Below are 15,276 nucleotides of genomic sequence, written 5' to 3'. Positions count from 1 at the left end.
TGCTGCTGCTCGCCGCCGCCGCTGCTGCGCATGCGCAATGGCCCCTGTACCGACTGGTCTTCATCGCAGGAGGGGAGCAGATCTGCAGAGACCACTGGCCTGACCTCAGTGTGTTTCAAATGATCGCTTTGTGCAAAATGTACCAAAATACCAACCACTTGACTCGCAAACAATAAACAAACAAACAAATGAATACATACAGTACAGGCCAAAAGTTTGGACACACCTTCTCATTCAATGCGTTTTCTTTATTTTCATGACTATTTACATTGTAGAGTCTCACTGAAGGCATCAAAACTATGAATGAACACACGTGGAGTTATGTACTTAACAAAAAAAAGGTGAAATAACTGAAAACATGTTTTATATTCTAGTTTCTTCAAAATAGCCACCCTTTGCTCTGATTACTGCTTTGCACACTCTTGGCATTCTCTCGATGAGCTTCAAGAGGTAGTCACCTGAATGGTTTTCACTTCACAGGTGTGCCTTATCAGGGTTAATTAGTGGAATTTCTTGCTTTCTTGCTAAATATATTTTAGATGGATACTGTACAAAAGCACCCGCAAAACTACAAACACAGTGAAGAATCTGCTATATTTCCACAGAATCGTATGTATTTGTGTGTGCGTGTGCGTGCGTGTGTGTGTGTATCTACCACTACAGGGGAATGAGTAACATGGTTATGTGAGCTGGAATCAGTTGTCACAGGTGTCTCCGTCCATCAGATAATGTATAAAGGTGCTTTTGAAGTGTGTGATGGACTAGAGGTTATTGATCTCATCTCCCCAGATTTAAGTGTCTGTGTATGTGTGTGTGTGTGTGTGTGAGAGAGAGAGAGAGAGAGAGAGAGAGAGAGAGAGAGAGAGAGAGAGAGAGAGAGAGAGAAAATGTGTTCCTGTCCTCTGTCGTGTCTTGGAAGTAGAACAGTAAGTGCTGGAGGAGAGTTTTGGATCTGAAAGTCAAATTTAACAGCTAGATAATTGGTGTGGTTCTGAAAATTCAGGCTGTTTGAATATAAGAGTGCAGTCATGGTATTTGCAAAGGATTTAAAGGATTTTCTGTGATACTTTGTGTTTGATTTGCAAAGTCAGTGGGGTCAGACATAGATGGAAGGCGCACTATATTTACATATACATATTCTGTACAAACACAATGTATGTGCCAAGGATCCCTGGTACATTCAGGTGACTCTGATAATGCAGGATTGTTGTAACAGGTAATGAAGTGACATTGAAAAAGCAAATTATAATGCCTAGGTGTTGTAACATGCCGTGACATGACAGCACTAGTGCAAATATACTGAAGTACATCAAGTACAATGAGGTCATTATAATCTCATTGTTCACATAACCCAACCAATGCTCTTTAGTATGGGATTTCATTTAGTTATAGGAAATTATAAAGTATTATAAGCTCGGCACTAAGCAGCAGACACATACTGTAAGTTTATACAGGAATATTATAATGGTTTCTGGTGGGGATATGGACTGTGTGGCCAACACGCTGCTTTGGAAAAAATGACATATGGCTCTCTTTTTCAGCAATATGAGTTGATTCTACAGTGAATCAGATTGCTCTTGCTTGTAGCCTCATCTGTCTGCCTTTTTGTGCTTGTTAAATATATTCTAACATAACAAACCAGCGCATTTTTTGAATCAAAGCTTCATCAAAGTTAACTGTGAAGTTCTCTCTGGTTGCAGTGTGGCTGAGGGTTTGATTATTCATGCAGGCCTGCCTCTGCAGAGAGATGGAAGTGAAACTATTGCCTCCCTCTGCGGCCATTTACACAGCTAGAGTAGTAAAAATACCCTCCTTCGGTGCAGTAAAATAACCTCCACTGACCAGTTTATATGCAGCAATTCCACCTGAAAGTGCAAGAGCCTGGTTGAATGATCACCGTGGATTGGGCATCAATTTTAAACTCTCATTTGTCTTTACCTTAAAGAGCTGTTGCTTTTTCTCATTATGTGCCAATTATTGATTCTAGACTAGAGCCTCAATGTGAGATCTCAAGCCTACTTATCCTGTACCTGCCAGTGTGGGAAGATGTTAGCTGTGCAATCTTTCCAGCTCATTGAAGACTCCCATTAAGAGAGAATGGAGTTCATTTTTTGTTTTACTTTCTAATAAAAATATCTTCAATTTATGCTGATTTCTTTTGTCTGGATGATTATGAAAATCTTGAGTCATGCTCCAGGAGGGGAACCTTTTTTGTAGCAGATTTTATTTCCACACCCTGTCAACTTTTGTTGCAAGCAGAGATATTTAACGACTAACAATGTTTTGGTACAGAGCCACTCTTCAGGTTACTTAGAAATAACCTGATGAATGTCTAATGAATGATTATTAAGTATCCCTGATTGCAGGTAAAGTGGACAGTGTGAGGGAGTGTTTCGTCTGTCTTTGTCGACCCATGGTCTTCCCCTATGCACCTGTTGATCCATAGGTGTGCAAAACTTCTGCTGTTTTGTAGAAGATTTTATTTGTCAAGTGTGGGAGAGGTCACAGAGTCTTTTGTTTAATGCCAAGCTGTATAATAACTTTTGTCATGATATGAAATGTAATGAAATGTTCACACACTGCAAAAGTGCTCTTTGATGTCTTGCAAAACCATGACTATTGAGCCCTTTACAAAAGTGCATGACACGAAGATATAAGAAAAAAAAATCAAATCAATTTTAATGTGAATCAAACTTGCAATATTGTTTCTACCAAAAGAGTTTAACCACTGTCTTCAGCTGTGTTTTAAACACAGACATGCAAACCTGCCTTGTGACTGTCAAGGACATCGGATGGCAAAAGGCTCTGAAATCTTATCTATGCTCCGAGTGTTAGTTTAACTTATTAATCTTATCGATGTTTGGTTGACTTAGTTATCATTTCAAATTGTACATGATGTCGCTTGCTAACCTTGCCTCCAGAATGAAAATGTATTTTTGATAAAACTCCTGGCTCTTTATCCCCATCATCATGAAGACGTGTCTTCAACAAGTGCCACGTTGACAAAATGCTATCTTCAGTCTGATCTTTGAAACCCAGGGTGCCCTTGAGGTTGTGTGTTCAATTCTCACGTGTCAGCGTGGTCGTGGGGTATATAAGACATCTCTGGCTCTCAGACAGCACTGGATTTCACCATGTACACTCTCACCTTCCTGTGTGCCTTGGGCCTCTTTGCTGTGCTGCAGGTGCCTTGCACCTTGGCAGGAGATGTGGGAGACACAGTTGCAGTAAGTAAAAGGAAACTCCTTCACTGCTAACCCTTCAGTGAGAATGCAGCAAGAGAGTGGAGCAAATGTTGAGGCGTTATCATGCTGTGCAGGTTTTCTTTCCTATGCTCAATTTTTTTCTGTTGGTTTCAATATGTGCAAATGCAATCTATTAATCTTCCTTATCTGTCTCTTCTCGTGAACATCATACTTGAAGGAGGGTGAGTGCATCTGTAATTTCTATTCATCTTCATATTTGTTCACTATAAAACACAGAAGCTGTTATTGTTTCAAAACTTTCACACACACTTCTTTGTGTTTTTCTTTTCTTGTGTTTTATTATAGACACCATCATGACCTCTGCCTCAGACCAGCAGGAGATTGTGAACAAGCATAACGACTTGAGGAGGGATGTCCAACCCACTGCTAGCAACATGCTGAAAATGGTAAAATACTGTAATATTGCCTTCACTGTAGCGAAAGCATAGTGTGTTTCGCTCTGAGAAATTTACTCCAAGCATGAATGATCAATCGATCCAGCTGGTTAGTGTTTGATTTGACACACTCTGTTCTGCTCTATATCAGTACAAAATAATAAGCGTTCAACAGCGAGGTTTCATGTTGGTCATGTGCTCCATGTTCTGCTCTAACGGCTGTTCTGTCGTCTGTTCCCCGCAGAGCTGGAACAGCGAGGCTGCAGCCAACGCTCAGAGATGGGCCAACACCTGCTCCATGAGCCACAGCCCTGCCAGCTCCAGACAGATCAGCAGTAACTTCCTTACGGCACCTCTTTAAACCATACTGCACTATTTTACACACATGCAGGCATCCTGTCACTTCACATGTACAGAGATAAGTTTGCTATTCAAAAGCCTTTCATTTTCAGGTAAAAGAAGTGACAAGGATCGTTGTTTCACCCCGTCATTTTATAAAGCCTTCTGAAACTGTATTTGGATCATCATGGGACACTTAAAGTCTCCAGTGAAATCTTGACTACATGACACTGAGGTTTTCAAGGGTTAGCGGCTCCAGGGTGCCAGGGTGACCCAGTATGATGCCAAACAAGTGTAACCTCGTCCTAACTGTGGCATCTTGTCAGAGGAAAGTGAACATTTGTAACACAGACTGCAAGTTGCACTAGGCTGTATTCCCTCTTTTCATTAAAGGTCTGAATGAATAGTCAGTGCAAGGAGGAGTAAATAAGAGCAGTAGAAATTTTTAGATATAACCTTCACATCAAATAAAATAGGTGTTAAGGTTGAAAGGAAGGGTTAGAAGGAGTTCACCTCAATTTCCTGCATTTCCATAAAACAAATGGAGTGATTGTACAGTGAAGATGATGAGTGTCCTGTCACACATTCACATTGCATCGCATTTAGTTTACTGCCTTTTTAAGTCAACTGAAGTGTGTCTGCCCTCTTCTCTCTGACTTTAGCCAGTGGTTGTGGCGAGAACCTGTACATGTCCAGCTATAAGGACACCTGGAGCAACGCCATCCAGTCCTGGTACGACGAGGTGAAGGACTGGCGCTACGGAGTGGGATCCACCAATGGAGAAGTTGTTGGACACTACACACAGGTGCGGCTACATCCTCAGCACGTGAATGCTGCTTACAAGTTCACATAATTGATTAATAACCAGTTAAATCTAACTAATTTACTTGCGTACGATGTTTCATCTATTGCAATGTGTCTAAAATATGAGTTAAACGTACTTTCATACTCCAGTCAATGAGTGGAAAAAACAGTTATGAATCTCAATGAGCCCAATGTGATTCTATGTTTTGTCCCATCCTGTCTGAACAGGTTGTGTGGTACAGGTCCAACCAGGTTGGCTGTGGCATGGCATACTGTCCCAACTCCTCGTACAAATACTTCTACGTCTGCCAATACTGTCCCCCGTAAGGACCCAAAATCACACTACTCTGTTTTTCAGTTATTACATAGCACTGCTGTCACTGTAAAACTGTAATTCTATTTTTTTTCCTTCTTTATTTTAATGAATGTTTACACAATCATTTCATGGCTCCTCAAATCCTGATAAAACCCACAGTACAGTTTTGAGAAAAACTGGATGTCAAATTGTAAGCAAAGAAATGCTGCATACTTAAAAAGTATATATATTTATTTTTTCAGTGTTTTTTTTTTAAACTTTTCACTATGGTGACATGGTTTCTCATGCATTTCAGCCCATGTTGTTCTGATATAAGAAATGTTGCAAATATGAACAGTGCGCAGACTAATAAATTATGCAGAGCTGAATAGTGATATCTGTAGTCTATAGATCTGTGTGCAACATTGCATCTGCAGCTTATACAGTAATCAAGGAAGGCTGAAAAATATGTAATCTGAAATAAATTTAAGGCTAAAAGCAGCTCAAATGCACCTTGCTGAGACATGAACGAGCTTTACTGTGTCAGAGCAGATCAGTGATATGTTTGGGCTGTGATAGTGTGAGTCTTTGCGGTTCTTTAATATTTGATGCTCTGGCCTAAATTACAGTGGAAACTACCAGTACGCTGAACCCTACAAGGCAGGACCCTCCTGTGGAGACTGCCCTCACGCCTGTGACAACAAGCTGTGCAGTGAGTAGCAAAATCAACAGTTGCAGCCTTTATTTCCCCAAACCATTGGTGCGGATCAGAGAGGCAGACTGGACTTTCAGCTGTCTTTTACACATTTCCAAGAGACAGGGCTGCTCTGGAGGCAGAGATCAGCTCATTGGTCGAGTTAAACCTCAGTGGATGGAGCCAAAGGACCACAGCCTGGCAAAATTCAATGTCAAAGGAGCTCTCACCACAAATATAATGAGAATGTATAAATTACACCAACTTAATTTGTTCATTCAATGACAGTTGTTGCATTATCAGTTTTTTCATTTGCCAGCAACTCCATGATACCAGTTGCCTCCTCTTTCACTTCTTGTCTTTTTCACTGGACGTCAGAGTTATGTCACTCTACCTGCAGCTCTTCTGGCTCCACTGACTGAGGTTTAATTCAACCGCTGAAATTATTTCTGGAGCACTGATCTTCTAATCTGCATAACAATTTAGCTTGACAGGTGAAATAAGGTAAAAATAAAAAAAATAAAAAACTCAATCTGACATAGGATACAGTGTATGACATATTTATGCCATTGGCATCAAAAGTACCATTTTATTTTTGAGTCCATTCATGCTCTCTCTCTCTCTCTCTCTCTCTCTCTCTCTCTCTCTCTCTCTCTCTCTCTCTCTCAGCCAACCCTTGTCCCTATTCTGACTTGTACAGCAACTGTCCCGACCTCAAGCAGCAGTGGGGCTGCAACAACAAGCAAGTGGCCTCTTGGTGCGCCGCCTCCTGCAAATGCACCACTCAGATTATTTAATCGCCTCTCCAGATGTGGCCTACTATATTTCAATAAAGAGTTGCATGCATAAGATATACGTACTCATGTTTTCCTTCTGCACACTGCACACTGCCGTGTGCTGTACAAACTCGTAGTCAGCATACAGCCATATGACTATATCCAGAAAAATCTCACCACTTTGATCTATTTGGAAATAAAGAAATGTTTCCCTCTGGTGTAATACCTCATCCCCTTTGACTTGTTCTCCAATCAGAAAAAGATTAAAGAGGAAATTTACTTTGGCACACAGCCTCTCTGGACAAACAGTACCTGCAGGGACCAGTCCCCTGACTTTATCAAAGGTGTACTGTAAACTCAGCACAAAAGGGAGGGAGGAACCACTTGATAGAAGGTGGATTTGGCAGGAGTGGTGCGGAAAAGTTCATTCCGCAGAATAGTTTCCCCAAATCTGAGCCAAGAAACATCAACAATTGCAGGCCATACCCCCTGGCTTGTGCTACACCCTGTCCCCAAAGCTGTCCTGCCGACTGAAGGTCAACCTCAGTTGGCATGGAGTATAAACAAAGTCATCTGCTCCTTTTGTGTTCATTGTATGCATCAGATGGTTCTTTACTTTGAAACATACACCACAATAATTTCCCAAACAACCATGCTGTGCAATCTATGTGGATGATGTGGACATAAATTAGGCTGTTCCTCTGCTTGACATTCTGAGGAAAATAGGAAAATCCATCCCACTCAGTACAATGAGATGCAGTCTTTCAGGGAATAAAGATATTAAGTTATGTGGAGTAATCCAGGATTCCCACAGGAAGCTGAAAAGATCAATTCCAGTTACATAAAACTGAGCCCGACCTTGTAATTGACTCTTTTCCATTTATATAAATGTAAACCAATTCTGGCAAGACACTGTCAGCTGATGACACATGCTCATTCACTTTATATATATATATTATTCTTTCAACATAAAAATGAACCTATTCAATATATTGTCCCATTGCATTCCCAAACAAAAATACTGTAGCTCTCCACCCAACATTTCCTCTAAAGAAACCAGAAGCCTGATGAGTTCTTCAAGTATGTTAAAAAAATGAAAAAAATTAATCACACTATTCAGAATTATTATCATTATTATGAGTAGTAGTAGTTGTAGTAGTAGTAGTTGTAGTAGTAGTAGTAGTTGCTCTGTTGCTTGGCTTGAACGACTCCTTTGATAATAGTTAAACTATAAAAAATAAAAACAAACATCCAGCTGCTGGACTTAATTTGCTCATTCAGTCTCTTCTGACACTTGGCAGCGCTCTCAGCTCTGCCATCCTCAGACTTGGTTTTCTCTCCACATTTTCCTTTTCTCCGCTCGTCTCATCTTTCAGGAAGCAGAGACAGACTCTGACACTCTCCGCTCATCCACATCTGCAGGACAAGGCCACGAGAGCGTGCCTCTCCACAGGGCTCAGCCACACATGCTCTGGCCACACAGTCGGCTCCTGGTTCAAATAAGGATTTGTTTGTATGAGTTAGACTCATGCGGCCTATATTTGAGAAACACAGCTGGATCAGTGGATCTGCATGGTTGGTGTTTGTCCAGCCTGGAAGTTACAGTTTCCAGTCTGCACTCTGCACCCTAGAGGTTGTTTACATTAAATACTCTGCTCACACTTCATCGAAGATTTCCTATTACTAAACTGTCACGTGCAGCGCTATTGTGTTGAAATTGGCCCCTTTTCCGCGTGATAACAAACCTCTTTCTTTGAAAATAAACACTTTTTCAAACTAGGATGCTTGCCAAAACAACCTTACTTTCCATAGATTAGCTGTACTTGTAAGACTCCTGCATATTTAACCTGTCATGTAGGGACAAAGAGAGACTGCAGCAGGGCTGTCAGTGCAGTCCCCATGAGGTTAAATAAAGAGACAGAGAATGAGTGAGTCCACCTGAATGGAGTGGACAGGGCAGTTGGAAGTATGAAGGAGTCAAGTGTTATTCCCCCAGCAGAAGGGAGATAAGACAGATGAGTCTTTCCTCCACCAGTGGGGCCGGCGATAGCAGAGCTCCTTTGGCTTGGCAGCGCACGATAAGCCCGGCCATGCCATCCTGTGGGGCTTATCAACCACAGCAGCGCGCCTCAACAGTTAGTCCCAGGCCCCCAAAGTGTTTATGACTGTGGCGTCAGCTTGTCTTAATGAACAATAGATTGTGTTGCATGTAAAATATCATTAAATTAATTTAAAAAACCTGCTGTAGATTTTGCACTGATAAATTATCAATGGTGTGACAAGGAATCTGCAGTAGTTACCTCATTTGGGCTTACGCAGGCTGAGGGAAGTTGATAACCTGATAGAACATGCTAACATATTTTTATAACCGGTCTTCTAGACAGTCCTCAACATGCTGGGCGACACAGAGGCCGAGCGACATATAGATGATACCTTCCACTTGCTGTTTCTTTGAACTACGTGGTGTCTAGACAGACAGGCAGAGAGAAACAGGGAGGGAGTTGAGCTTTAGTTGAGACATTCACATAGCTTGAGAGAAAAGGCAGGAAGACACTGGGAGATCTGTTACATCTAGAGTATCAGCCTGTCCAGACTGAAGACAGTTAATTTAGTCTGAGCTGTTATCTCACCACATAGCGCTCCCATTGGGCGAGCAACAGGATGCTAGGGGGGAAAAAAAGAAAAACGAGCGAGTCGAGCCTTATGAAAGCGGCCAAAGACCTCAGGGCTTAGTGAAGCAAATTGTATTTGATTTATTGTGCTGAGGCGAAGGTTAAAACCGACCCAAAATATTGCAGGACACAGTTCAACAGTCATGTTCACTTGAAACTGCTTGGAGAGGCAGATGGGCAGGTTTTACCACATGAACACAATTCAAACAGTGTCTGACAACCACTAAATTAGCAGAATATTAATTTGATATTCCAGTGCTTTCCAGTGATTGCCCAAACTTTCCTGGACGCAGAGTATATTGCTCTGTGCTCGATCTTATATAAAACTCCGTTCATGTTTCCTAAAGCAAACCACTAAAGATATTTCCAAAGTCTATTACTAAAGCATTTTTTCACTTTCACACATCAAGCTTGTTCAGAGCAGTTTATTCAAGCTCTGGAGCATTTACCCCTTCAGCTTGCTGTGTTTGGACAGATGAAAAGAATAGCGTTTGAGCTCAAATAACCACACTCAGGCGCTTCAAAATGCAAGTGTCAGTCTTCTTCCTTGTAAAAACTGCAGTGCACTTTGTCAGGAAAGAGAATGTATTTTGAATCACCTACAGGAAACAACCCCAAACCAAGGTTTTATGTGTATAAGGAGACGGATGTTGACATCTGATAGCCTGCAGGATAGTGAAGCATAACAAAAGGAAGCGAGGGCCAGCCACAGTCTGGACTGATGCTTGTTTTTAGCTCTTTCTTCATGTTTTCTAACACGAGAGAAGGTCAATTACAGCAAAGAGCAAAGACAAGTCCATCATGTTTAGCTGAAGTTGCAGGGGTGGGACGACTATCAGATTTGTTTTGACTCACCTCGCCAGTGAATTGTCTAACTGTGCGGGATGGCATGCTACCAAAACTCCAATTGTTCAATAAACGAGCTGCTTGTGACTTCTGTTTGCAAGACCTGGTTCATTTTTAACTAGGTAGTGGGAGCGAAAACAAAGTGTGTACAAAAATTGCAACAAAATGAGCTTTTCCTCTGGCTCAGGCAGAGGAAAACAAACTGTAGGTGTTATTGCACTCTGAGATCCAAAAGCACCTCCAACAGGCTCAGCGTTGCATCCTGGACTCCCACAGCCACCCCGCTCTCGGCCCGGGTGTCATCAGGAGGAGGTGGACTCCTCACCCAGTGTTGCTGCCGTGCCCTTCCCATTGAGCTCCATGTTGTAAAGAAAGCAGAACATGATGGTCGTGCAGCTCGCTTCCTTTCATTCACTGCTTGGTGATCCAGCACAACAAAAATCACTAACAGGCACCTCATCTCGCCTCTTAAGCTTTCATCGCACACAAGGGAGCGCGGCGAGGAGGCACTCCAACCGAAGCCCAATAACAACAGCACTCCCTCGTCCCATCACAGGTATTGACAGATCACTTTCATCAATGAAGACCTGGAGGAAGGAGGAGGAGGAGGAGGATATTGTAGCCATGAGAAGCACTTTATTTCTAATCTGTAGGTGGTGGGTGGTGCTATAGCGACCACATACTTCCCTATATTGTCCTGGGAACAGCAGAACCTATAGTCTGGGCACGGCATAAGGGGCCTGTGCTTCCTAAAGTGGATGTTAGTGCGAGCATGGTTATTGTTTTATGAGTGAGTGTGATGGCTTCGAGTTCAGACAGTGGCCAAAGATGGAGCTCTTACAGCGCACGCGGTTAAAGCAGGCCTGGATCACGTCAACCATCGGCGAACGGGTGTTGTTCTTTTCTCGAAGACGGCCCCTCCTTGACGGCTAGGGACCCTCAATAGTCCTTCAGCAAATGCACACTAAACAAACACATGAGGGTCCCGATCCTACAGCAGCAGGAAGTGGTTAAAGTGGGTGTAGGCGATTGGCAAAACAGAATGTATGGCAAAGCATTCCTAAAAAGTGTGAAAAAACTGAACTAATAGCTGCCATTCTGGACCACTGGATTACATTTACTTTACAAAGTCTAAAATCAAGATTTAATTCTCAGCTTTGAAGCATCCTATCTGCATCCAGTGATTAAAATGTCATGTGTCAACACAATCAGCACATGGATCAGTTGGATCGGCCTCTACTGTATTCAGAAAATACACTTTCTCCTCTAGTCCCACAGGCGGCTTCTGTTTTGTGAGGGATTATGGGCGGCTTGAGCTGCGCAAACTTACCCCTGTCCAAAAACCAGCTTCAAATGCAAATGTCAATATTCATCTTTTGCAAGTGGCCTGAAATTATTTCATCCTGAAATATTCAGAAAATGCAAGTCTGGGAAAAATTCACAAGCACAAGTGTGGGGAGGGGGGCCCTGATGCTCTTGCAAATATCGCATGAGAGCCGGTTATTTTCTCCCCAGTGCTGTTCTCACTGCAGCTCCGTGACTACTTTTCCCACTCTTGGCCTTAATAATAAATAAGCCCCACGGGCCTTTACATCTGCTTATCGCTGCTGCCACGGTAATCTGACGCAGACGTTTGCCAGGCCTGACATTTACACAAAAAGAAGGGGAGAACATTCCTTTTTCTCGTCCTGGTAAATCTGTTTGCCATTAGGCGGTGTCATACAGATGCAGGGAACAAATCCATACGCTTCACTCAGGAATGGCTTGGTCATGCAAGGGTCAATCACTCGTGCTTCATTATTTCAGCAGCGGCCAATGCTTTCCAGTTACAGATGTGCTGTGATGCCGGTCGGGGGAAGGTGGGATGAAGGTCACGTCGTCCAGGATGGATTCATAGAGACGCCTCAAAGAACGCTTTACAGATAAACGCTGCTTGATTTAACGATTCCTATTCTTTAATTGCACAGCCTGATTCAGACACTTGATGTAGTCTGAACACCAGATAACAGTGTGTCATGGTGATGTGCTGTATTACTAGCCTCCAGCCAGATATTGTCTTTGTCAAGTCATACCACATTTATCTGAACTTTAATGTTGAAAGGAGCTTTTTTTTTATCAGTTTCAAGTGAGAAAAATGCACTCTCGTTTCCAGAAAATCCTCCTAAGAGCTGCAGCATATTTCCCTATTATTCTCCATGGAGCTGTGCGTTGCTGGAAAGTTACAGATAACAGTGTGTGACAAGACGCTCTATCGTTTCTGGCTAGGTGAAACAGCTGTAAATTTTCACTATGACAAGCCAACTGCTCATAAGGAATAGAAATGTGACACTGTAATTCAAAACTAGAGATAAATATTCGGTACATTATGTCCACAATTTCCACTGAATCATTTACACTCCCACGCACTGGGTTTGGGGAAAAAAAATGTTATCAAACATAATATTCTTCTAATTTTTTCTTTCTTTTTTTCTTTTTCTTTTCTTTTCTTTTTTTTTTTTTTTTTTTTTTACCACTCTTGTATGTTGACATTTCACAGCTGTTATTTGAATTTGAACACTGTTCTCCGTAGGTTCATGTACGAAATTTACTTGGCTACGATCGCCAAGTTTAGCTGTCAAAGTGCAGTTACTCATCACAATTTAAGAGTTTCAGTGTGACTCTTTGGGCCCTCAACAATGCAGTTAGATTAACACCACACACACACACACACATACAGATATTACTGCTCATACTATGGCTTGTTGAGATAAACCATTTGCTTCCAAATTAATGGCTCACTATCTTCTATTACCAATTTGTCATGGGGTATAAAACAGTCATGAGCAAAGTTTTAAGAGCATCTGCTGTGCCAGATTTAACAGTGGACTGTTCCTCATACTGTACATCTGTGGAGCCCTTATGCAATTAGTACGCCTCCTAATAACTAACATGTGGAGTTACATTTTAACGACTGCAAAATCATATGGAAACATAAATTCAACATATCCTCTGTCTCATGTGACTGCCGGAAAATATTTGAAATAATCAGTGAATTTATTTTAATTAACATGGCTTTTGTAAAGAAGACAGGCTGTGATTTTATTACACAACCCAAACATTTGAAATTGTTCTTTTGTTTGTTCGCCAGCCCCTGCTGCAGCGTGTGAATGCTGTTTGAAATACTGCGGTGCGAGGTTTTACAAGACTCATTACTTATGTCAAATACTGTGCAGACTGCCGTGCCCTTTGCGTGACAAGTCATTCTCTCTTCCCCTCCCCTCTTTTCTTCTTCACCGACATGCCTCAAACCAATCTCCCTACATCCTGTGCATTGCGAGCCCACTCCCCATGTCGTTCAAGTCAGGATGTTTTCTCGGTTGCTTTTTTTTCTCCCTCGTTTTCCCTATTTCTATGGAAAGCCATGGGTTGTGGCCCAATCATTTTAGTTTTTATTAAGATGCGCTGATAACATGGCAGGTTGATTGCCATATGGAGCCACATGAGGAAAGGGTGGGGTGAAGCCCCTCAATTAGGCGCCATTTAAAGAAGCTTGCACTAGATAAAGCAATTACGCATCGCTGCAGGGAGACCCTGTGTTTAAAATGCGGCATGACATCAGGATTCACTACAGAGGAAGCCACAGCACTGACTGCAAAAGGCTTTGATCCAACAATAATATGATAAGTGTTTCTTTCTGGTTGGGTGGATTTGAAAGTGGCAAGTATGAGGATAAAGAGTGTGGGAAACAAAACAAAAAGGAGCAACACTTCTAAAAGAACATTGCATGAACTGCACTCTACTGTTCATACAACTAATTTGATATTTCAAACTGAGAAGGAAAAAGTGGCGTAGGGGAGAATTTGTCTCATTCAGAAATTAGGCCTGGCTGTTGATTTTGATCTGTGCAAAATCACCTAACCATTTACATACATTTCCCATGTCTTTCTCCACTATTCCCTGCCCAATACTATAGAAACAAAGAAATATTAATAATATTGTAGAGTGCTATCATACATTTCTTGCTTGCAGTGGCCTGGGACCTGAATTTGCTTGTGTTATCTTTGTAATTGAGGAAACTAGAAAGTAAAGCAAAGCTTTATCTCTGTGTGTGTGAGCAAATAGAAGAAGTCCCACGACACTGTAAAGTAACCAAAGTGACCCACCCCCCTCTACAGTTGGCCAGTTACACACACACACACACACACACACACACACACACACACTGCTCCTTCAAATGGAGCACAAACTGCCGCTGCAAACACAAAGCATGGCTTGAAATGTTTGAGTGGACAACACAGGGTTTCATGGAGCCAAATTAAGACAGGAAACCAACAAATGCCGTCAATTTGTTGTGCAGATAGAATTACTGTACAGGGGATCTGTTGTTTTTCACATATGTTCTCCAGTGGTTATAATTTCATCTAACTGTGTTTATTATAAGACGAACCCGTGCACCGCAGGTTAGTCACAACACTTTCCTCTTATAGCCACACACTCCTAATGTCACACTGCCTGAATGCACATACAGGATCCTGGAAATATACAGTCCATACATTCACCTAAGGTTAAATGTATGCACAGTGCTATCACACCATCGCTCTGCACAGTATGTGAGGTCCTTATGTCCTCATGTATAGATGAGTATGTACTGGCTCAAGAGCACCTGGACAGTAACCACTGAGGGAGGAAATGGCGTGTCCAGTGTCCCGTTTACATCCCCCAGGGTATACAACAGTAGCCGTCCGGTCACGACCTTGCTTCTTTAACAATTAGGTCATCACTGCCCTTAGAGAAATGATTCAACATGTACATGTGCAGAAATACACAGTTAGCTTCAGCGGAGAGGCTGACAAAAGAGGCTGTTACATAATCTCTGTAACCGTGTTCTGTGTTTTTCCTTCTACTTGCTCCTTTTACATTTCCATGCTGAGCCAGACTCATGATGCTGTAAGCTATTGTATAATTTCAAATATACACAGATGCCCCTAGAAAAGAAGACACACATTTTTCTTTTCTTTAATGCAAAGCTTGCTTTTTGCAGACACGTGGTTTTGGTCCCTGAACATTGGTATACAGTTCATCTTTCTGCACGCCGTTGTGACTGATGTCTGTTGCGCATACCAGTGAAATATGATAAGCACAGCATCGAATTCTCCACACACACCTGTTAAACATCCAAGAACTCTCAGTCATCATCAAACAGAGCTGACTATCAGCATCTGCATCGGCTT

The 15,276-nt window shown here is 42.0% G+C and overlaps 1 protein-coding gene across 2 annotated transcripts; it reads left to right on the top strand.

Moving 5' to 3' along the window:
- The first annotated feature begins 482 nt into the window (after window positions 1-482).
- Window positions 483-6,603, top strand: LOC115356221 (cysteine-rich venom protein). Of its 2 annotated transcripts, none has more exons than XM_030047302.1 (8): window positions 483-609; window positions 3,424-3,427; window positions 3,552-3,652; window positions 3,885-3,975; window positions 4,642-4,784; window positions 5,012-5,106; window positions 5,708-5,790; window positions 6,442-6,603. In XM_030047302.1, exons 3-8 carry the CDS (start codon window positions 3,560-3,562, stop codon window positions 6,567-6,569), a joined length of 633 nt encoding a protein of 210 aa, XP_029903162.1. In that variant the 5' UTR covers window positions 483-609; window positions 3,424-3,427; window positions 3,552-3,559; the 3' UTR covers window positions 6,570-6,603. The 2 variants fall into 2 exon arrangements, with proteins under 2 accessions (XP_029903162.1, XP_029903161.1); XM_030047301.1 differs by lacking the exon at window positions 483-609 and adding an exon at window positions 2,894-3,227.
- The last annotated feature ends 8,673 nt before the right edge of the window (window positions 6,604-15,276 follow it).

The sequence above is a fragment of the Myripristis murdjan genome, chromosome 24, assembly GCF_902150065.1.
Source record: "Myripristis murdjan chromosome 24, fMyrMur1.1, whole genome shotgun sequence".
In the NCBI taxonomy this organism is placed as follows: domain Eukaryota; kingdom Metazoa; phylum Chordata; class Actinopteri; order Holocentriformes; family Holocentridae; genus Myripristis; species Myripristis murdjan.
Note: the sequence above shows the minus strand (reverse complement) of the source record. Positions and strands in the feature narration are given on the sequence as shown.

What these genes read in the sequence shown, in the direction of transcription:
- LOC115356221 (XM_030047301.1), top strand. Translation starts at nt 3,135, where the DNA reads ATGTACACTCTCACCTTCCTGTGTGCCTTGGGCCTCTTTGCTGTGCTG. An exon ending in CTAGCAACATGCTGAAAATG is followed by an intron (nt 3,653 to 3,884) that starts GTAAAATACTGT and finishes TGTTCCCCGCAG; the next exon opens with AGCTGGAACAGCGAGGCTGC. An exon ending in CTGTGACAACAAGCTGTGCA is followed by an intron (nt 5,791 to 6,441) that starts GTGAGTAGCAAA and finishes TCTCTCTCTCAG; the next exon opens with CCAACCCTTGTCCCTATTCT.